We start from the raw sequence: 23,173 nt of genomic DNA on the forward strand, positions 1-23,173 counted from the left end.
CTGTCCCTGTCACCAATTCAATTTTGGGGTGAATCTACTATAGCATATATATGTGTGTGTTTATGCCTAATGGACATACATGCACGTACTTGTGGTGTACATGTGTGCACACAATTGCATGGGTATTTATATGTCAGTGTATCTGCTATAAGTCTGCATCAGTGTTTTTCAACTGATTTCTCATTATTATCACCCTGAAAAGCCTTTTCAGATATTTTTTTCTCTCATCACTCCCATGAAAATTTAGTACCAAAAAAAAGAAAAAAAGAAAAAAGAAAGAAAATTTAGTACCACAGATAGATTGTATATCTGTGGATGTGCTATATGTGCATTTGGGCTTTATCTATAAAAAAGAGAAAGGCTTTTCACCCCACATGAACCAATTTTACCCCCTTCAAGAGATATGAACATGCATTGAGAATGCATGTTCTGGGGCAGCCCTGGTGGCGCAGTGGTTTGGTGCCGCCTGCAGCCTGGGGTGTGATCCTGGAGACCCAGGATCGAGTCCCATGTCGGGCTCCCTGCATGGAGCCTGCTTCTTCCTCTGCCTGTGTTTCTGCCTCTCTCTGTGTGTGTCTATGAATAAATAAATAAAATCTTTAAAAAAGAGAGAGAGAATGCGTGCTCTATATGTGCATTTGTGCACGCATGTGCACACATACACGCACACACACACACACACACCATGAAAGCCAGCTGACTCCTGGGAAAGAGACCTACAGAGCATTTTGAGCTCCCACAGGAGAGGCTTCCCGCCAATCACAGCCAACCAGGAGAACAGCTCTGGTCCAGTAATCCTTGTAGGAAATAGATGCTGGCAATTAGAAAACTGGGGAACTCTAGCCAGTCTAAGCTCACCGGTCATGACCTCATTTCCAAATTTTCAGAGTTGTGAGAGATTTCAAAAAGCCATGTGAGCAGAAAATATTTAATTGTATATAAGAGGAAATTTTCTGAAATTCTAACTTTTACATCGCCATTGCAAACTATTAAGTTCACATTTTTTTTTAAGATTTTATTTATTCATTCATGAGAGACGCAGAGAGAGAGGTAGAGACAAAGGCAGAGGGAGAAGTAGGCTCCCTGCAGGGAGCCCAGTCCTGGAATCGATTCCAGGACCCATGATCACTCCCTGAGCCAAAGGCAGCTCAACCACTGAGCCATCCAGGTGTCCCCTTATATCTATTTTAAAGAAAGTGAACAGACCACATTTTGGACAAAAGAGAACCATCAGCATATTTAACATTTTCTTTTCTTTTTCTTTTTATTTTTTTTTTAACATTTTCTAGATCAGGTCACCAGATTGGCAGGATTTTATTAAACAACAAATCAATCAATTTCTGAGAAACTCCCTGAGGACCTGCCAAACATTTAGCTCTTGCAAAGACTTGCAGGGTATGTGGAAGTAAAGCTTAGCACAACTGCCTTCAAATGCCTTACAGCCTGGTTTTGTTGTAACTTAAACCAGATACGAGGCCTGAGCACATCAACTCCTGCATGAACTACAGCAATCCCAGGACACAGGAGAGATAGCTCCTCCCTTGCTCCTCTGAGTAACTCCAGCACTTTAAAAGCACAGCATCATTTTAACACATTTCTAAACTTAACAAACCCTTCACATAATAGTACTGACTACTTTTATGCTTACCATGAAATAGTCTTACCACAAGAGGATTAAAATAATAGGTCACAAAAAAAAAATAATAGGTCACTTGAGTGGGAACAGATTTGCTAACAATTGCTACTGTTTAATGAGCCCCTACTATGTGCCCAAGACTACATGCGAGGTCCAAATACATGGATTCTTTCTACATCAAGTCCTATGAAGTCATCCAACCTCTTTTTAAATACATCCCTCAGGAGTGCCTGGGTGGCTCAGATGGCTAAGTGCCAGACTCTTGAATGCAGCTTAGATCATGATCTCATGGATCTCGGGATCCATCCCTGCATCAGGCTGCGTGCTCAGTGGGGAGTCTGCTTGAAGATTCTCTCCCTCTTCCCCTCCCTCCACTCATGCACATGCGTGCATGCCCTCTGTCTCTCTAAAATAAATAAATCTTTAAATTAAAAAAACTGCATCCTTCACAGGTAGTTCACCGTATCTCTCAAGGTATCTACTGTTCGGTTTGACAACTCTACATGCAAGAAGGTTCTTCAGTACATTAAATTAAAATAATTGCCTTTCCTACTTAAAATTTAAAATCAGCCATCAGCACTCACCCTCAGGATTGACCCAATAAGTCTACTTCCTTCTCCATGTGGCTGACTGAAAGCAGGGCTCATGCTCAGCAGACATCCACACCAGGATCCCAGCTTCAGTACAGGCTGAGAGGGGAATCAGTAGGCTGAGGGTGAGGCTGTTGGTTGACTGTTTTGAGTGTCTACATTTGGCTCAGGTGGTGATCCCGGAGTCCAGGGATCAAGTCCCACATCAGGTTCCCCGCAGGGAGCCTGCTTCTCCCTCTGCCTGTGTCTCTGCCTCTCTCTGTGTGTCTCATGAATAAATACATAAAATCTTAAAAACAAATTACTAATACTCTTCACTCTTGAAGGAGACTCTCTGATTATTATAATTTGTTTTCTCTCAGTGAAAAGGCTGCACTTTGGCAACAAACTCCACGTGATCTGCTTTACCTCAGCCTACCCCAGGCTGGCCCACAAAGTCAGATAATTCCATGGCCCTGGATCCACGTTTGTAATAGCCTTTATGGAAATCACCCCTAAAGAATTTACTGGAGTTATGAAATAAATATTCGGTGCTAAATATCCTAATAGGGCATTCTATGGTTTTATCATTGATGTCTTAGGATCTGTAAGACTTCAGGGAAGATTTTATTGTACAATTTTTTCTAAGGAGGTACTAATAAGGATTTTTTCATTGCAAACCACAGAACACACTCTAGCTAATTTAAGCAGAATGAGATTGATCCAAAAATCAGCTCCTGGCCTCTGCTTCGAAGAAGCAGGGCTCATGTGGAGCGTGGTCAAGTGGTACTGGGGCCGCAGCGGAAAGGACAAATGTGTACCCTACGTGTCAGCACTGGAATCAGTTGAAAGTATTCTCCAGTACATAAATACACTGAATAATGAGTAAAAGTGCCCTTTGTTAAGACTTGTTGGCATAGGAAAGAACCAATTTTCCTGGTATCTGAGACCGCTGAGAACGAAGTGCTGAACATGAGGAAGCCAGGTGTGCACATACACGCACACTCATACACACACACCCCCCAACACACACACAAAGACACACACCCACAGTGAAACTGGCTAATGCGAAAGTTAATCAAAAGAAGTAAACAATAACCAGAGACCATAAGTGGATTCCATGAATTTACACGATTTGAGTTGAGGTCACGATCCAGCAGACCTAGGAATGCAGTTCCACATATGTCAAGAGTTGAAAAATTTCCCAGAGAGGCCAAGCGTCTTAGTCAAGGGCACAGGGGAGTCTAGGGTATAAAGTACCCCAAGTGGTAACCATCAGGAATGCTTGCCTCAGAAGACAACATTCTCCTTTCTGAGGAAATTAACCGCTGGAGCAGTTGTCTGAGGCCTCACAGATTGGCTTGTCCGTTGGAACTGCTTACCTAGCTCTCTCAGTGTGCAAAACTGGTTTGTCAATGAGGTCATTATTGTATCTTCACCTGGTGACATCTCTCGGCAGAGACCCTGTTGTGTCTCTGCACTGCCAGGTGGCCGTGTCCCAGCATATGGGTGTCAGAGTGTTGCTCAGAGACACAGCCAGTGTGACTTAGCAGCACGGGGCATGGCAGGAGCCAGACCAGATGTAAACACTAAGGGAATCACTTGACAGAACCACCTCCCCAAGTTCAGGGGAAGTGAGAAAAAGCATTCTTTTTACGTATTGTCTACAGTTGCCTCCATGCTACAATGGTGGCACTTGGGTGGCTGTGACAGAGACTGTATGGACCGCAAGGCCAAAAACACTTCCACGTGACCCTTTACAGAAGCAGTTTGCTGGACCCAGCCTTCGTTATGGGGGCTCCAGGACCCTGCACCAAATAGAAAATAACCTGCTTGAGAATCCAGTCCTCTTGGAATCTTCCTCGGGGCCTCACACGGTGCTCAGTCAGTGCACAGTAAAATCAAAGAACTAATTTTTATGGCTCACAGGGACTTCAGCTATCATTTCATCCAATCCTCATGTTTTAGAGATGAAGAAACCCAATCTGTCCAAAATAAGAGACTGGCAGGAAGCAGAAGCAAAGACCAGATTCCCTGAGTTCCCTTATATTGCTCTGTTACTCAACAAACACCTGGTAAATATAGAATAAATGCAGATATGTATTTATTAATTATCAGTAGCATTAGCTGAGCATACAGTGTATGCCAAACACCATATATCTAATGTATGTCTATAATATATAGTGTGTATAACATATGTGATCTTTAGGTATAGCAATAATGAGATGATGGCACGCAAAGTCCCTTGTAGAAAAACAGCCAGCCACAAGGAAAGGCTCCAGCTCATCTGTGACTTCAGATGAACAGTTGGTTACTGTTCTTATTTGCTTGGACCCAACTAAAGGAAACCAGCACCAAGCCCAGAGAGCCGAGCCATGGGAAGGATGACATTTTTATCTTCCATCCCTAACCTCCTTTTCAAGATTCTTGTAGACTCTCCTTTTCCTGTGTCATACACCCTTCATCAACTAGGTGCACCTGATAACCACTCTTTTTCCCTCCTTGACTGATGTCTGGTTATACATTGGGAAGTACTCCTTCACTCCAAAGTGTTAACCAGCCAGGCATTCTCACCAAGGGCCATTTATCTCCCACTCTGGAATGAAAGTTGCCTCGCCCTTGATAGTGTAATTCTTGGCACACAGGTTTAAAAAAAATGTTCTTACTATGGAGTAAGGGCTGGCTGGAATACACACAGGATTTCTTTCAAGTCAAGGGCTTCAGCCTTGCGAAAACGAGTTTTAAAGTTGACCCTAGAATCCTAAGGCACTTTGGCCAATGGTCAGCTCTTGGATAAACTGGCAAGGGGACAAAGTTTGCCTTTGGTAGCCACCCCCACATCACACAGCAGGTACCACCTTCTCTCCTTGCCCTGACAGACACCTAACACACAGCACTCAGAGCATGCAGAGAGACTCCTGGTCTCTCTCTCCCCTTCTGCTGATCTTCTTCTTCCTGCCACCTGATCTGATAAAGAAATCTTAGCTAACGTGATATCTAGAGACCCCATGTCCATGTGCAGCCCATTCAGGGTAACACCTAGATTTGATAAAGGGCCATTGGGGGCCATGTCTTAAACCAAGGGGTTGATGCTACTACAGCAGAGAAACAGAAAGGAGACTTGAGAACAGGTGGGTCTTTAGGTGGCTCTAATGCCCTTACCTGGCAATCGCCCAAGTGTAGAGATCTGACTTGACCTTGGATTGTTCATGTGACCCACAGAGAATTTAGGAAAAACAGATCCTCACATATCCTACTCTATCTTTAGTACACTTCATCTTCACACAGCTGGGAGGGCCTGGGGGAAATGAGGCAATGGAGAGAGCACAGATTCTGACGCCCAGGGGTGGGGTTTGCAGCCGGTCCCACCATGTCCTAGTTCTGCAGCCTTGGTCAGGAGATGCCCTTTCTCTGCATTGCAGTCTCCTTATCTGCAAACTGGGAGTAATAACAGGATGTAGCTAAGGGAAGCAAGGTATTCAGACCAGCACACAGCCACAGCTATTGCTACTCACCTTCCAAACTGTCTGATTCCCAAAACTGAAGAGAGACCCCGTGCATCCAAGAGAACTGTAGAATGAGGTCTGGGTTCTCTTCTCAAAGTCAAGTCTGTTTCCCTTCATCTCCATCTCCCTTTGGCCACCTGCAATCCTCCCAATACCTTTCCCAACATTTTCTATTTCAAGTACCTTATGATCTAGGGATGGGGATGAGCAGCTGGGGAAAAAACAAAAACAAAAACCAGAAACATGCCAATGACTGTTTCTATAATTGTATAGGGAACGGAGTGAATTTTAAAGACATGGGCCAATATTTAAGATGACTGGGATTCTATGTTCATTGGGGTGACCCGAGAGAAGCTAGAGATGAAGCCCCATTGGCCCCCTCAAATTTCTCCCCCATGTTTGCATGTAACAGGGCCTTCAGTTCCCACCATTAGACTCACTTCTCTGGGTTCTAGGATATTCATGTGGGCCCTTGTGATATTATGGGCAATGTTCCCATAAAGGAAATTCTATGCATCAGAATCACCAGGTACTAGTGAATTACAGACGTCTGGGACTTCATCCCTTAAAGACTCTGACTTAGGAGTTTACGCAGGAGTTTAGAAAGTGTCCCACGTGGTTCTTAGGACCACTCAGGGTGGAGCAACCTTGTTCTGGTGGGGACTGGCCAGCTCTAGAGTCAGGATCTCCAGGTTTCTTCCTCCACTTGTGCAGGACAACACAGTACACAGAGCCTAGCGAGCACCTTGTCTGAGATAAAGATTAAATCTCTTTCTTCCTCAAAGGGGCTGGGTGTGAGGATAAAATCAGGAAAGACATTCACCAATGCATCACAAACTGTAAGGACACATTTGGAACCATTTTCGGGAAGCATGGGAAGGAAGGTCAGGAAAGGGAACGCTGGCCTGGTTAGGGTATCTTCAATATCAGGCTGAAGCAACAGAACTTGATCTAGCAGGTAGAGGAGTGGGCATGATAAGTACTCAAGTATTAAAGTAATGGCATCAAACATGGTTGACAGGAGGGGAGAGAGGCTGCAGAGAGGATGCCATGACGGCGGTGGGCGGGGGGTGATGAGGTAAACATGGTGGTGAGGAATAAGGAAATGAATCATTTCTATGGTAGAGAACACTTTATTGTTCACTAACCTGTTCCCCCTTTTCCTAGGAACACTGCTAGATGACACTTGAGTTCTGGACTATGGAAAGCAGGTGACCACTTCCTGACAGAAACCCTGCAAACCTTCCAGGTGATTCTCCACCTTCCATCTCCTCCTGTGCTGGCAAACATAGAGGCCAGCAGAGTTGCTGGCACCCCTATGGGTGGCAGGACTAGAGTGGAAGGAGCCCAAGCAGGGAAAACCATTCACTAAACATTGCGCTGAGCTGTCAGGTGAATAAGCAGATGGGCCATTGTTTCAGCGATGGGCACACAATGACCAATAAAATGCCTCAGTGAAACTCTGGCTTACAGAAGAGATTCATGTTTCTTATCTTATTTGTCCCTTATAATATTCTGTCAAACAGATCAGATCTCTGTTATGCTCCTTAAGTCCCCAACTGAGGAGAGGTCACATAACTTTGCCCATATGGCTCCCCTCTCCCGGAGGGAGCCCCGTGGTCAGGCCCGGCCGGGAACTCTTTATCCCCACAAGAAAAATCTGAGGCATTTGTGATAAATGACTACAGACAAATGACTCCTTTAGCTTCTAAGGCAAATTACACTGTAGATCATAAATTTTATGATGTGACTGCAAAATGCCACAGCACCCAAATGTGAAAATGTGAAATACCTACCTGCTTACTCCCTGGGCCTCTGCTCCTCGTCAGCACTGGGTAACAGAGGCATGCATTTAGGAGAGAGGAGCCTCGAGCTGAATCAAGAAAACTATATCTGTTGCTATGGCAACCTCCCAAATTGGATTTTTAAGAGATAGTAACTGGGACATGGTTTTCATTCCTCTTCAATCTAAATAATGGGCTCCCAGTTGGACTCCATTCATTATGCATCCTCCTTCCTTTCCCTGTTGTCATCTCTCCAGCCTGCTACTTGTTGCTTTCCTCCTTTCCACAGAATAATGATAAACAGAAGTGGAAGACATCATCTTAAGGTCCACAGAGGTTGACGCAGCGGGCAGAGTAACCAGCACCGAACTTCAACACACACAGCCTGTGGGTGGCCTGGGACACACCGCGAAGACCTCCTGTTTCAAATCTCCTCAGATACAACAGGGCCACGCACACCAGCTTCCGGTAATTAAGCACTTTCCTCTCTTTAAAAATATGACTGCCCCACAAGCAGGTGGTACGGCATGCAATCCAATACATCGTAAATAAGCGTCCAAATCTCTTGACCTGCCCTCAGAAGTGCCTCATGATCCAACCCTAATTTATATTTCTGTCACCTTCTGGCTTCTCTTCATGCTCTCTTTGCCACAGCTGCACAGAATCGAGTTCTTCCGGGACACTCTGACATCTCCTGCCTCTCAGCCATCATTCCCATAGTTCCCTTCGTCCAGGACATTAAATTTATTTCCCTCAGTCTCTGCTTCTTCTTCAGCTTCGCCAGATTCTCCTGTGCCTCATTCCTCTCCCTCAAATGGGCATTTCCCGAGCACAGTCCTTATCTCCTCACTCCTTCATGCTCCCTCCTCCTCCAGCAACTTATTCCTTCAACCCAAGCTCTGAGCAGAACTTCAAACCCACGCCCTGCGCCCTGGTCTTCCGTCATTCTGAGTATGGGGTTTCCAGCACTCTGGCGGACATCTGTACTTGATTGACCTGCCGTCACCTCAAACAAAACACTTGTAACATCAGAAGATTGTTCTCATTAGCAACCACTTCCGTGCTTGCCACTCTATCATAGATTCATAGGGTTTCAGGGTTAAAAGGAACTATAAAGCTCAAGCCCAATTAGTTTATCTGTACTCAGTCCATTCACCATCCGAAACATGGAAACCAGTCTCTTGGGAGGTGAATTTACCACAATACCACTCAATCTGAAGCTCTGGCATCCCTCATATATCTACACTTTTCTTTCAAGGCCTGTGCCCTATTTTGCATTCGTATCTCCCTTCCACAGCATCCCCCTCCTACTTTGAGCTCATTATGGCCACCTCACAAGGAACACTGGAGAATCCTCCTCATGGCCTCTGCCTCAAATCTCCCCTCCTGACATGGTCACAGTGAATACAGGCATGAGAGCAACAGCAGAAACAGAGCAGCTCACCCACCATGCCCACCACATCATGCAATACAGCAGGTGAACCTTTCCAGACAGGGACCAAAATCAAGGTCTTACTCTGTGTAGAAACTTCTGGTTATGTGCCATTTACTTATGAGGGAGCAAAAATCATTTATCTGCCATTCATGATCCTTCCCATTCTTTTTTTTTCCTATCTTATTTCCAACTGTACCCTTCCATATGCCATTCTCCTCAGCCAATCTATGCCAATCTCCTCCCCTGGTCCCTGAATATCCTTACCTCATACTGTTGCTGAACCTGACATAGTTGCCATTCTGTGAATCCTGATCATTTTTCCAAGCACAACGCAGGTCCCACCTCCCTTCAAATTACACCGGAAAGCTCTTTGGGCCATATTGGTCCTTACACTCACACCTCTCATTTCATTCCCTGTCGCTCATGCTTGCTTGAAGTTTTGCTCCTTTAGCCAAAAGCTCAAGACCGTGGGCACCCCCACCATCCTCGCTCTCCAGTCCCCTTCATCAGTTTTCACCGAGCCTGGCACAGAATAGGTGGCTTCATAAACATGTTTGATAATTGTCTGACTGGTTGACTGATCGACTCATTGTTTTCTATCCCTTTACTCTGAAAGTTCTTTACCTTATTAATGCCGCCTGCATACCTAGCTTCTAAAATTACTTGTCACTCCAATGTTTTAGTGCGATGATGTTACAAAGGAATAAAAGCAAGTTATGAAAGAAAGGTCAAGTGCTTTCCTTTCCTCTCTTTTCTGGTTTATTTGTGGTCAATTCAGGATGATTCATCCTAATAAGCTTTCTTGCCTCAGGCTCGTCCACCCTATAAAATGCATGCTTCAAGCAGGGGCTGGACTTCACGTTGCCCTTGGGATGCCCCACTATTTGTTTAGCCCTATTTAAATATTCATGATCTGGGCTCCTGGTTCTCAGTCTTTGATGAATCCTGGAATCACCCAGGGGTAGCTTCATAAGGATACAGATGCCTGGGCCTTATCTAAATCCTCCTAAAAATGAATATCTGTAGAAAGGGCCCGAGCAAGCCTATGTAAAGCAGCTTTGCTGTGACTTTTTCACACTCCAAAGCTGAGCACCATTGGCCTCGCCATTGTACACCATGAGTGCAACAACAAATAGTATACAAAGAATTTTCCCATCCTTGCAGAGCTTTTGAGGGTGCTTCTAGAAGTTACAACTCCATTTCTTTTTCCTAGGAAGGACTCATTTCATTTCTGACAACAGGCTATCTTATTTATCCTTAAAGGATTTCACATCTCAGAACTAAAATACTCCTTGACTACATATATGTGTTTCCAAAGTAGATTCTCACTCAGGGACCTGGAAGACAAATGGCCCCGGCAGGTAGAGCTGACCCCTCAGAATGCAAGCAGCTTCAGATCTAGGATGCTCCAGGTAGAAAGAACCTTGTTATTACTGACCCACATCTTCAGGAAAGCCATGCTTCCACTTTGCCTCTTCACGATTTATAGTCCTCCAGCCCTAATGACAAAGACAGATGAGGATGTCTCCTGGATAACAGCTTTTTTTTTAATACCATCTATTGAGGGTCTACTAGGTTGTTTGCATAGACCAGTAAATACATGTGTATATTTTCTATAAGAGCAACTATGGCTATGCAGAGCTAGAAGGTTGCTGGGAGGGAAGGATCCTCCTGGAACCAAAGGAAGTAGACTCTAGAGCCTTCTTTCTCATCTACAGGTTAAGGTTTTAAGACGCTTTAAGGTAAGCTTGTGAAGTCCTGCCCAGAGCTCAGTGACAAGAAAGGGAATGAAGCCCCTAAAGTAACATCTCCGGGGATGCAAGGTAAGGGCCAGTGCAGCCCCCTACTGGTTTGATGCATCCTGGCCCAGCCCCCAAAGCCATGGGAGAGCTCCCTGGGTTGAAGGACCAACTGACAGGAAGAATCAACTTCCCTTGAGCTCAAGGAGCCCAACCACTGGTCAGGCTCACCACACACCCTCTGCGGCCAGGCCAACCACACTGCCTCAGACCGTGGCCTCTGGGGGCCTCCAGCTCACAAAGCAGCAGCTTCACACAAGCAATCAGATCCAGTGATATTTACACACTGCTCCAGCTCCCAGTGGTCTGTGTCCTGCTCCAGCGACAAAGCAGGGACCGGACTGAGTCTGTGACTTCTTGGACGCGCCAAGGCAAGGGGAGCTCACGGGCTTGGCTTCTCACTAGGCTGCAACGGGTCTGCAAAAGAAGCTACCTTTTTGCAACAGATTATTCAGTGCTCACACCAACTCCATGAACTATGTCTTATCATCATCAATACCACACTGATAAGAAAACTGTGGCACTGAGAGCCATGGCAGCCTGTTCTAGCCCACACAGCCGGAAACCCACAGCCTGATGCCCAAAGCCAGCCCTCCGCCACTGCACCTTCTGCTGCCACTAACATGGGTCCAGTACCTGCCAACTCAAAAGGAATTTAGATGAGAACGTTTTTACCTGACCGCCTAAATAGATGGAGTCTTTGCCCTGGATGGAGAAAGGCAACCTGGGGAGACAACATAGGTCACCCAGGAGGCAGAAGCTGACAGCACTAAAGGTGGACTTCAGTATCTGTGAGCCCGTAGCCCTTACTCCCACCACCTGCCACAGGACCTGGACGCATATACCAGCTGACCTTCAACACTAGCACCCCCATGGATGTGCTACCAGGGAAAGATGCATTCACACACGTAGCAGGGCAGATGAATTTGTGTATTAGATTACTGGCTGCAGACCCAAACCTGGAGTAGTGGAAAGGAAAAACAGTTGCTTAATGTGAAGGGAACATCAAAACCGAAAGATCCCATGCTTAGGTGAGGTACCCAAGGTGACCAGGCAGCCAGTGGGCAGCTGGGATCTGAAAGGGAATGCCACCAGATTTCATCCTGTCTGTTCTGGAAGTCAGAGGATTATACTATCGGTCATCATGACTTGATTTGTGCTCTGCACCACCGTCAGAGCCTTCCGGATCACTCAACAAATAAAACAACTAGTTGTTTCCATCCAACAATCAGCAGGACTCCGTTTTATTTCCCCCACGCTGAATTGATGGTTATTCGACCAGACCAACCCATGCACGGATTGTTCTGGAGTCCCGCGGATAAGGCTTTATAGTCCATCAGCATCTGTTAACTGAGCACAGATTGCGCACAAGCGCTCTATCAACAACACTCTTGATCTCGATGCTCTGAAGCTGGTAGAAATTCTGGACATTAATCCCCTCTAGTAAGGCTACCTCTTTCAGCTGTGGCAGTCAGACCTGCAGTCAGACCTGCCTCTGAGCAGGATTCAGTGGCTCTCTGCCTGAGCTGCCCCCGGGCGTCACCTGAGGGTGGGGGTAAGAATACTGATTCTGGTTCCCCCCTGCAAAGAGTTCCACGCAACTGACCAGGGGGTAGTACTCTTAAGGCTCCCCAAACAGTTTGAATATGTAGAGGAAGCTGAGAACTGCTAGTTTCTATTGAAATTCACACCCCTGGCACCAAGAGACATTTGTAGCAAATTGGTCTAAGCACTTGGGTGGTGTTCTACTTCTTGGGTCAAGGATGGGACTGGGTATCAAGGAGTCAGTAGAGATGGGAGGAATGTCTTGATCTAACGTACTCAGCACATCCTGTATTTGTTTTGCCAAATCACTTTCTGTTTTGCTTTTACTTCCTCACTCGTTCTTCTTCCTATAAACCACACTGGCTGACACTGTCAATTCTCTAACCTGTTTTCTTCCCCTTACAATCAAAGTCCAAGCTGTGTATGATCTCATTTATTCTCGAAATAGCCCTGCAAGTGAGGAAGGAGCCAGGCTTTTGTTCCCTAAGGCATATCAGGGGCCTGCAGATCAGGAAAGGTTTTTATCTGCCATAGAATTCATATCATTATTTTACATCTATGTGCTTATAACCATTTTCATTTACAAAGTACTTTCACCTATTTGCTCCTGTGGAATCTTCAGAGAAAGTTAGTGGTGGCAGCATTTTCATAACTAGGGTGGCCACACATCCTGATTTGCCCCCAACCAGCTCTTGGTGACACCTGTTGTCCTAGCCCAAATATTCATAGCACCCCATTTCACTCTCAAACCAAATGTCCTAGTCTGAGCAATAAATGATATGATCACCATAATATCATTATGGTTATTTATAACCATAGAACTTATGTAATTTGTTCAGTCATGAGCTGATTAGGCAGAGACAAGTCTCCAACTCATGCTCCGGGCCTCTAAACCTCTCCCCGGCCCATGAGGCATCTATGAAATATTAGCTCAGAGCTGATTTACTCAAACCTTTCTTACTGGTGATGAAGAAACTAAAAATGTGGGGGGAAAAGATCTCCTAGATGTCACTACTAGAATGCTCCCTGGAAGGAAGGAGTACAGAGCAAGGAGAGCAGGCATCTTGGCAGCATTCGATGACCACATTAGAATGGATTAGTAAGCTATCAATGAATTGTCATCTTGGTTGACACGCGAGAGCCCAATTCAGCAAAAGAAGCTATAAGGCCTGACATATAGGTATTTGGAAAAGTAAGAGTAAGAAATTCAGAGTCCAAACTACAACATTGGGGATCCCTGGATGGCGCAGCGGTTTAGCACCTGCCTTTGGCCCAGGGCGCAATCCTGGAGACCCGGGATCGAGTCCCACGTCGGGCTCCCGGTGCATGGAGCCTGCTTCTCCCTCTGCCTGTGTCTCTGCCTCTCTCTCTCTCTCTCTGTGTGACTATTATAAATAAATAAAAATTAAAAAAAAAACTACAACATTGGAGGACTGGATCTGAATATTATTCACAATGTACTTCTGAGCACGGGCGTTGTTCAGCCATCAAACAGGTGGCATCATCATGCTCACTTCCCTAGGTTGTTACGCAGAGAGTAAACCCTGGTTCACTGAGTGCTCTGACAGCAGGAACTCTCATAAGCTTCCTGTGAGTCACATTTATTTGTTTCCTTCATTTTTCACATGAGTGAGCCAAGGCTTAGAAACAGGGATGCTGAGGATCCAACAAGAGAAGGTCGTTGAATATGCTTCATAAATTCTAAAATGTTGCCATTTATTATTATTATTATTATTATTATTATTATTATTATTATTGGCGGCAGCAGTAATAGTTAACAGATTATGATAATCAGTTGATGTGGGATAGAATCCCAAATCCTTGAAACTCCCTGGGTGACCCAGGTTTTGAATGGCACACACCCAGGGTACAGATTGTGTGAAGGGGAGGTCTCTTCAAGGAAGTGTTGAAGATGACGATCATACATCTACATCGTGGCTCTGGGTGGGGTCCAACCTGCCCCAGAGGCTTCCTAGAAACCAACCCACCCTGCCCTGCAGAAAGCACCCTAAACACCCCCAAGAGAAAGGCCTTTCTCATGGGAATCATAAAGCTGAGAGATTGTTCAACTTTAGAATACCTGATTTTGTAGATCAGGACATTGTTTCCCTAAAATGAAACCATTCACAACCTGGCCAGGATCTCTACTTCACAATCATTTTCAGCCCTTGCTGGTCCCTGTAAATGATACCAACGACCTAGAATTTCAAAAAAAAAGAGGGGGTAAAATCAAGGGCTTTCCATTCTGAATTTTTGGTTCCACCATCAATCTGGGTTTTGAGCTAATCATGAGGGCCTCCCGGTTCTCATGGATCCCTTTCCTTCAGGGACAAAACAAATAACAACATAGGCATTTTTGAATTCTTGGGGGTCCTGGGGGCTGCCCAGTGAGCTTTTTATATAAATGGAACAAACCTTCAAAGCCGCCACCATGAAGTTCCAAAGGTCCAGCTAGAATTGGTCTCTGTACCTACTAGTGGGGCAAAGGGCTTCTTTGGCTTTCTAAAGAGTCAATTTGTGTTTCAAATAGCTTTCAGGAACTTGACACTATGAAACTACCTGCTCCCAGGAAATCTGAGAAAGTCCTAGAATAGCTTTCTTCAAGGAGGGCAGGCAGGGAGACTCATCGCTTTGTTAAAGCCCTCGCCGCTGATTCCCTGGGACACAGACCTGGACGCCAAGGTCCAGGGCTCCCGTTCCCGGCCCTTGGTCCGACACTGCCAAGCTCTGAAGGGGACACGACCTCTTTCATCATTCCTTGGGTCTCCCAGAAGACCTGGTATTCCTGCCCAGAGCGGCCCCAGAAACCAACTGAGGGGAGACAAGAAATAAGCTTAGCAAAGCAAATGTCACTAAACGACAGATGTAATTTCTACAGATAATTTTGAAAAATAAACCCAAAGAAGGAAACACCCCGTCAAAGATAATGTAACAGACTTTTGTGGTAGGCTGGGTCAGCTGGGACAGACCACTTACCAAGTGTAAAGTAAGTCACAACCCGTTGGGGTCTTTTTTTTTTTTTTTTTTTTTTGGCATCCAAAGATACCAAAGACCAAAAGGTTGTTACCAAGGTTTATGCAGATCTTACACTTTCTTGTGACAATCTCTCTGTTTAATTAGCTTGGAAATCAGGGTGCTTTGCCCCCAAATAACATCTTTCCCATTGCAGGGAACACCTGCGCCTTTTAAATTCGGCTGGGAGACCTCTCGAAGGGCACCAAGGCGTCTCCCCTTCTCAGTTACCTGCGCATTTCCAGGGCAACCGCAGACCGAGGGTATTTTCCCGGTTCGCGAAAGTCCCAGCGCGCAGGCGGCCCGCGGACTCCCCTCCCCCGCGTCCTGGCAGCGCTTTCTGCACCGCCCGGGAGGCGGAGGCCACCGGCCCGCGGGCGCCTCAGGTTTCCCGGCTCCTGCGGCGCGTCGGCCACGGCGAGCACTGATCAAATGCTTCTTTCTTCCAGCACAGCACCAGCGCCTCCCGGCCTCCATCCCTTCCCTCCCACAGCTTGCAAATGAAGCGCAGCCGTTCTGACGGCGGATCGCTGCCCCCGGGGGTTCCCTGTGCTCCGTCCCATCCCGTCCCGGTGTGACCTGCGGTTTTCCCTAGTGCCAGACCCTCCGCACTTCCTTACACTGCCCTGCGGAATCCTGATTGTGGCAATAATAGTAATGCCGGCGAAGGAGCGTTTGTTTTTCTGCTTTGCAGGTCGGTCACCAAGCAAGAAACACCTTTGTTTCCTCCTGCTTTTCCTTCTGAAGTAGCTCTGGGCAGGAGCGAGGGAGGACGTTTGCAGAGATGTCATTTTTATTTTGCCAAGGATAATTGGCAAAATAATATCTCCGTAAGGTGTCCTTGGCTTCCCTTCCCTCCCTTCCCTCCCCCGTCTCCTCCCCCCTCCGCCCCCCCCCCCCCCCCAGTTTTAGAAGAAAGGTTCTCGGGTCCCGCCACGTTCCTGCCGTCTCCCCATACCTCGAGACGCCCTTTAGGACCAGCCCAGATCCCACCGGGCAGGGCTCCGGGGCCGCACCGGTGATGCTCCTGGTCTCAGCCCGCCGACTCTCCAGGAAGACCGCCACCTGCCAGGTTGCACCTGACTGCCCGACCCCGGGGAGCCCCGAAGCGAGGCTCTGCTCTCTGGCTTGCAGCAAGGCCACCCGAGGGAGCGCCGAGGCTGAGCCGCGCTCCCTGGGGAGGCTCCGGCGTCCCAGCTCTGTCGGGGCTGCCACGTGAGCCCGCGCCGCCGCCGGGAGCCCGACTGCAGGCGCGACAGGTGCAGCGGGCGCCGGGACGCCCACCTACCTTCACGAAGAGTTCGATCTCGGGGTCCCTGTCGTCCCCGTTAGCTGTCGCCGAGTCCGTCATGCCGTCGGCGCCCGGGGCCAGCGTCCCGGGCCGGGGGGGCGCCCGGGGCCCGCCGCGCTCTGCGCTCCTGCTCTGCGGGCTTGGTCCTCCTGGAGAGCCGCGCTGCTGCTGCTGCTGCTGATGATGATGATGATTATTATTATTATTTTCAAATCAGTTTCTCAAGCCGGGGACGGCGGTGTCTGAGCGATCCAGATGGGTGTCCGGAGAGATCACATGCAACGGAGGGGAAGTCAGAGGGGACGGGGGCCGAGGGCCGGCAGCCGGTCCCCGGAGCAACAAGTGCCGCGCTGCAGGGAGGTGTCACAGGATCCGCGCCTGTCAGCGATCCCCGCGTCGCCGCCAACGCGCCCAAAATAGCCCGAGGCCGCGGGGCGGGGTCAGGGCGGGGCGGGGCGGGAGGGGCACCCCGCGAGCGCGGCCTCTGCCCCGGCCCGCGCCCCCGCCCCGCAGGACCCCGGGCGCCGCGGAGCCTGGCTGGCACCACCACCCGGGCCGGGGGACCTTCTGGGAAAGGTAAAGGGCGGGAGCAGGAGGCCCGGCGAGGTGGACGAGAGGAGAGGAAAGATGGCTTTAGGTCTTGGGTTTCATTCGTGATGCGTTAGCTCCTCCGCGCTGCGCCGCTACCCCCGTCACCCCCCCCCCCCCGGGAGCCCCTGCCTGCCCCGCCGAGCTCAGAGTGGGGAGGAGCCGAGGGGAGGGGGCCCCGAAAGCAAGGACCCCGAGTACCAGCCCCCCTCGCGCTGGGCAAACGGAGTAGGGGATGGGCAGGGCCGGTGCGTGAGGTGCAGGGTGAGCCAGCCTGGTCAGGGGCGGCCGGAGCCAAGGACCCGTGGCTCCCTCATCTTCGGCGCTTGCTTTGTCTTCCCTTTCTTTCCCTTTTTCTCTTCTTTCCTTTCCTATTCTTATTTCGGTTCTGTGTTTTGTAGTGAAGTGTGATACGCATACGGAAAAATGCACATGTCATGAGCGTCCAATGACCTGAAGCCATCCATGCAGGCAGCACCAGATGAAGAAATAGAGTCTTAACTATACTCCAGAAGCTTCTCCGGGTCTCACTTCTCTTCCTCCCCCTCCCCCCGTCTCCCTCTTCCACCAGAGTAACCATTATCCTGAGTTGTGACAACACAAGTTAGTTTTGCCAGGAATCTTAGAATAGAGGCGCTGTATACTCCTTGATGTCTGGCTTCTTTTGCTCACCATGACACTTGTGAGATTCATCCATTCTGTTGTGTGTAGTTGTAAATCATCCATTTTCGTGGCCCCGATTTATGTATCCATTTTTCAGTGGATGGACATTTGCATAGTTAACTACTGCCATGGATACTGCTGCTATGAGCATCCTATCAAACATCCTTCGGTGATACATAGACACTTTTCTCTTGGGTATATACTTACAAGTGGAATTTATAAGTTATCGAGTATGAGAATGTTCTTCTTGAATAAATATTGCCAGATGGTTTTCCAGAGTGGTTGTACCAATTTGCATTCCCATCTTTCATTTCTTTTAAAAATAGGTACAAAATCTTTTACATCTGAAATCTGGTCAGTTGTTGTTTGTTTTCTCTGCCTTCTCTTTAGCTAATCCTGTTTGTGCTCTGGCTTGCCTTGCTCTCAAATATGTATGTATTTCCCAGCTTTGTAAGAAAATAAATTAGTCAATAAGAAAAACAGGTAACAGTACTTATTATGTACCAGACAAAAATGCTCAGCACTCTACCATCTTCACTTGTTGAGTCTTTACAAATAGTGTTATGAGGCCTGGGTGGCTCAGTGATTGAGCGTCTGCCTTCAGCTCAGATCCTGATCCCAGGGTCCTAAGTTTGAGTCCTTCATCAGTCTCCCTGCAGGCAGTCTGCTTCTCCCTCTGCCTCTGTCTCTGCCTCTTTCTGTGTCTGTCATGAATAATTAAATAAAATCTTTTAAAAAATAGTGTTATTATCCCAGTGTAACAGAGGCTTAAAGTATTTAAGTAACTTGTCTCTAGTCACCCAGCTAGAAAGTGGTGGATTTAAACACAGGAAGATTGAGCCTGTGCTCTCAGCTCCTCTGCTAACTGCCTCTCCCTATCTTAGTACACACTGGGTAAGTCACTTTGAAGAAACAATGACACTGTCCTGGTCTGAACAGAGATTAAGATCCATTTCCAGATTATAGTCACATGGAAAGAAGATGAAGCCTGTCACATGAATTGGGCAGATGCAAGAGCTACATAAATCAGCCTGTAGACAGATTCTTCACCACAGTTGGAGTGGGTAGAGGGAAAGGCCTCGTAAAGCAGAAGGCACTTGGGCTGAACCTTCCTGAATAGGTGGGCATCTAACAGGCGGAGAAGATGGCAAGGTATCCTAACTGCCCTTTATGGCAGGCTGTTTCTCCATAAAGTCCAAGTCCAAATGCTTTTCTCACTGAAGAAACAGTCATCAAACCCAACTTTGTAACCCTCACAGTACGCAACAGCTCAGTCAAAGGGAGGTTTCATCCCTCTCCCCTCCTCCTTGGTTTCAGTCTTACATCACCAAAGCCTTTAGAGAAACAGTCACCTTCACAGCTGTACCTTCAGAGCCAGTGACTGCATCTCCGGGAAGGACAAGGGTACAGAGGGTGGCTGATACCTTTACTGAGTGCTCATCGCTTCCCCACTCTGGACTCTGGACAGTATTTGCAATAGCAATGTGGCAGAGGTAAATAAAATTATATGCATAAAATGCCTCTGAGGGTTATTTATTTTTAGATGAAAGATGCTTTACATGTGTGATCATTTTCTTGGCTATGATCTAAACAATGTCTGGTATGACCTCCACTCTCCTTAATTCCAAACGTAGCAGAGTTGGCTTCTATTTCATCTTCTCCAAATATCTACTGCTTATTGAAAACAGACCAGTTGCCTTTTAATTTTTAGATAATATCTTCCATTTGGACATCCCTTCAGACGACCAGTAGTTTTGATATAATAAATGTTCATGTTGAAAAAAAAAAAAGGCAGTTTCAACGATAAAATATTTTTGTGCATATTTCTAGTTTTCAATTCCACACTCTACTTTAGTTCAGGATAAATAGTCTTCATTTTGTACCCTTTAATGTCACATCATAATTGGTTAGAGTCAATTATAGCATTGTCCAGAGAAAAACACCTCCTTGATCATACATAGACTGTACTATTTTTTTTCATAGACTGTACTATTAATAATCATAGTTTCACAAAGTTGGTGCAAGTTTTGGATAAACATTTACCAGCAAAGGACTTCAAAAACCTATTTAGTGCTCACTTTGGCTGCACATATACTAAAATTAGAACAATACAGAGAATATTAGCATGGCCCCAGTGAAAGGATGACAAGCAAATCTGTGTAATATCTATACTTGTGTATGACTGTGCAAAGCAAAAATTATAAAATGTCTTATGGGGTTTTAAATATATTCGGATTCCATGATAAGACATAAAGGGTGGAGGTAAAGAGATTTACATAGTGGTAGGGTTTCTATACTTCACTTGAAGTGGCAAACTATGAACCATAAGCAGATTAAGGAAAGTTACGTATGTGTGTTGTAACCACTCTGAAAGCAACAAGTAGAAAAGTTATAAAGGAGATACAAAAAAAAATCCAATAGATATATTAAAATGTAATGGGAAGAAATCTTCAAATAATCTAATAGATTTGACAGGGGGAAAAAAGAGAGCAAACATAAAACTTACTATAAAATGGCATATTTTCCCCCTCTGCCCTTTTCCTTGCTCATGCTCTCTCTCTCTGTCTCTCTCCAAAATAAGTAAGTAAGTAAATAAATAAATAAATAAATTCTTTTTAAAAAAAGATATAGCATACCTAATACCAGAGCCTCAAAATACATGAAGCAAAGCTGACAGAATTGAAAGTAGAAAGAGACAAATCACAGTTATAGTTGGAGACTATAAAACTTTTTTTTTTCAAAACTTTTCTCTTAGTAATTGATAGCACAGATAGACAACAACAACAACAACAAAATCAGTAAGAATAAAAAAGGCCTAAGTAATACTACCAACCAATTTGGCCTAATGAACTTTTGTAGACTATCCCATCTAAATAACAATGGAATACACATTATTCTCAAGTACATATGAAATAGTCACCGAAATAAATCAAATTCTGGGTCACAAAGCAAGGGTTACATTTAAAAGAATGAAACAATACAAAATACATTCTCTGCCCATAATAGAATCTATTACATCAATAAAAAATGTTTCTGGAAAATCTCTAAATATTTGGAAATTAAGCAATTCACTTTAAGAAATTTGTTGGTCAATAAAGACGTCTCAAAGATCATTGGAAAATATTTTGACCTGAATGTAAATGAGCATACAGTGTATCAAAATTTACAGGATGTAGCTAACGTAGCACCTAGAAAGAAATTTATGTCTGAAATGTTCTTTTTAGAAGGAAATCGTGGTCTCAAATGTAAGCTTGTACCTTAAGAAACCAGCAAAACCGAAAGCAGGAAGGCATAAAATAATAAATATAAGGGAAAAAAAAAAAACTAATGAAACTGAAACAAGATAAAACAATGTAGAAAACCAATGAAACCAGAAGCTAATTCTTGTAAAAGACCAATAAAATTGATAAAAATTCTAGCTAGAGTTTTGAAGAGAAAAAGAGAGAAGTTATATATTATTTATCAGTTTCAGGTACAAAAGATGGGCTAGCACTACAAAATTCAGTCATAAAAGGATGATAATGGAATAATATAGGCGACTCTCTGCATGCAAATTAAAGACTTGAAAGAAAAGAACCAAATCTTGAAAGGCAAACTAACAAAACTCATTCGAGAAGGAAGAGATAAAATGAACAGCCCCATGTACACTAAAGATATTGAATTCATAGTGGAATATCCTCCCTACTCAAAAATACCTCCAAGCCCAGAGATCCTCATTATGAAGTCAACCAAATCTTTAAGAAAGAAATAATACCAATTCTATACAATCTCTTTCAAAATTAAGTAGAGGAGGAAATCATGAACCTGCATCCAGAATTTGTAAAGGATTTTTACAGCTCAAAAATAAGAAAACAAACAACTCAATTAAAAATTAGCAAAAATCTGAACAGACATTTCATCAAAGGAGACATGCCAATTGGCAAATCAGCACATCAAAAGATGATCAGCATCATCACTGAGTAGAGAAATACAAATAAAATTATAACATAGTATACCTACTAGAATGGTGACAATAATACATGAATGATAACCCCAGGTGGTAGCAAGGATGCAGAGTATCTGAAACTCCCATACGTTGTCAGTGAGGATGCAAAGCTGTACGGCCATTCTGACAAAACTGTTTGGTAATTCCATATAAAGTCACATATACGCTAACCGTAAGACCCACATGTCATCTCTCAGGTGGCCAGCGTCTCCCAAGTGTTCCCTAGGATAGAGCAATGAAAACAGGTTCTCACAAAAACCTGTACATGAATGTTCATAGCAGCATAATTCATAATTGACACAAACTGGAAACAACGTAAATGTCCCTCAATAGCTAAATGATTCAAGAATTGTGGTACATCCATACAATGATAGAGCACTTAGCAATAAAACAAAATGAATAAGAACAAAACATGGATGAATCTCAACTGCAGTATAAGAAGTGAAAGAAGCCAATCTCAGAAGATTACATACTGAATGATTCCATTTATATGACATTCTGGGAATGTCTGCAAAATTATAGCAATGGACAGCACATTAGTGGCTGCAGGGTGTTGGGATTGGCAGGGGAATGAGACTACAAAGGAGTAGCATAGGGAATTAGTTCAGGTGATCCAACTATTCTGTATCTTGTTTGTGGTGGGGGTTATAGATTAAAACATACAGGACTCTACACCCAAAATGAGAATTATCTGTATATAAATTTTTCAAAGGATCAAGACTCTTAAAAACTTCAAAAAAATGTGAAGCCATTAGATTTTATTTTTTTATCCCCTTTCCTCACATTCTTCTTTTCAAATCCTTAATATCAGATCTCATCTTACCATTGACTTCAGATATATAAAACGAACATTTTATGAGACCTAGTATTTCTAACTATAGTCAATCAATAACGTAGAACAAACCTTCATTGAAATAAAAAATAAAACAACAAAATAAGCATATGTAGACTGAGAGAGCGTGTGTGTATGTGATAAAAGGACATTTATTATGAAATAATGATGATCCTTTTAGGGAGATTTTTTTTGTTGTTGTTAGAAATGTTCACGTTGTCCAGTACCAGAGTATAAGCACATCATTAGATACAAGCTCCAACTTTTATGTACCTAATGATATTTAGTTGAACCCCTTCACTCTGCCCAGGGTAGCAGCTATTTCTAAGAGAATTAGATTGTCCCACTCTTACACTCTTTACAGAGGCTCTCACAGACAATCCCAAGGGCTTGAGGTTCAAGCTGAAGGGACCAGCAGGATTTGATGACAGCTGCAGAAGTTACACAGTGTCTCTGTGGGAGGACCAGGTTGGGTGTAGACAAGGGGAGGAGAGTCCTAAAGCCATTATACCCACATGAAGTCACAGG

General features: G+C 45.2%; 1 protein-coding gene and 1 non-coding gene across 3 annotated transcripts in view; one reads left to right on the forward strand and one right to left on the reverse strand.

Moving 5' to 3' along the window:
- CLIC5 (chloride intracellular channel 5) overlaps positions 1-23,173 on the reverse strand; it is a 157,378-nt gene that overhangs the window by 84,036 nt on the left and 50,169 nt on the right. The window contains exon 1 of one of the 2 annotated variants that reach the window (XM_025418933.3): positions 16,575-16,975. The exons of the other annotated variant lie outside the window; for it this stretch is intronic. Coding sequence (XP_025274718.1) covers positions 16,575-16,637 — 63 coding nt within the window. The 5' untranslated portion in view covers positions 16,638-16,975. Of the gene's footprint in view, positions 1-16,574; positions 16,976-23,173 lie in introns of those variants that run through there. 2 annotated transcript variants of the gene reach the window in all.
- On the forward strand, positions 19,899-20,005 carry LOC112641893 (U6 spliceosomal RNA). The gene has a single exon (XR_003124879.1). It is a non-coding gene; the product is annotated as a U6 spliceosomal RNA (small nuclear RNA).

The sequence above is a fragment of the Canis lupus genome, chromosome 12 (genome assembly GCF_003254725.2).
Source record: "Canis lupus dingo isolate Sandy chromosome 12, ASM325472v2, whole genome shotgun sequence".
Classification (NCBI taxonomy): domain Eukaryota; kingdom Metazoa; phylum Chordata; class Mammalia; order Carnivora; family Canidae; genus Canis; species Canis lupus.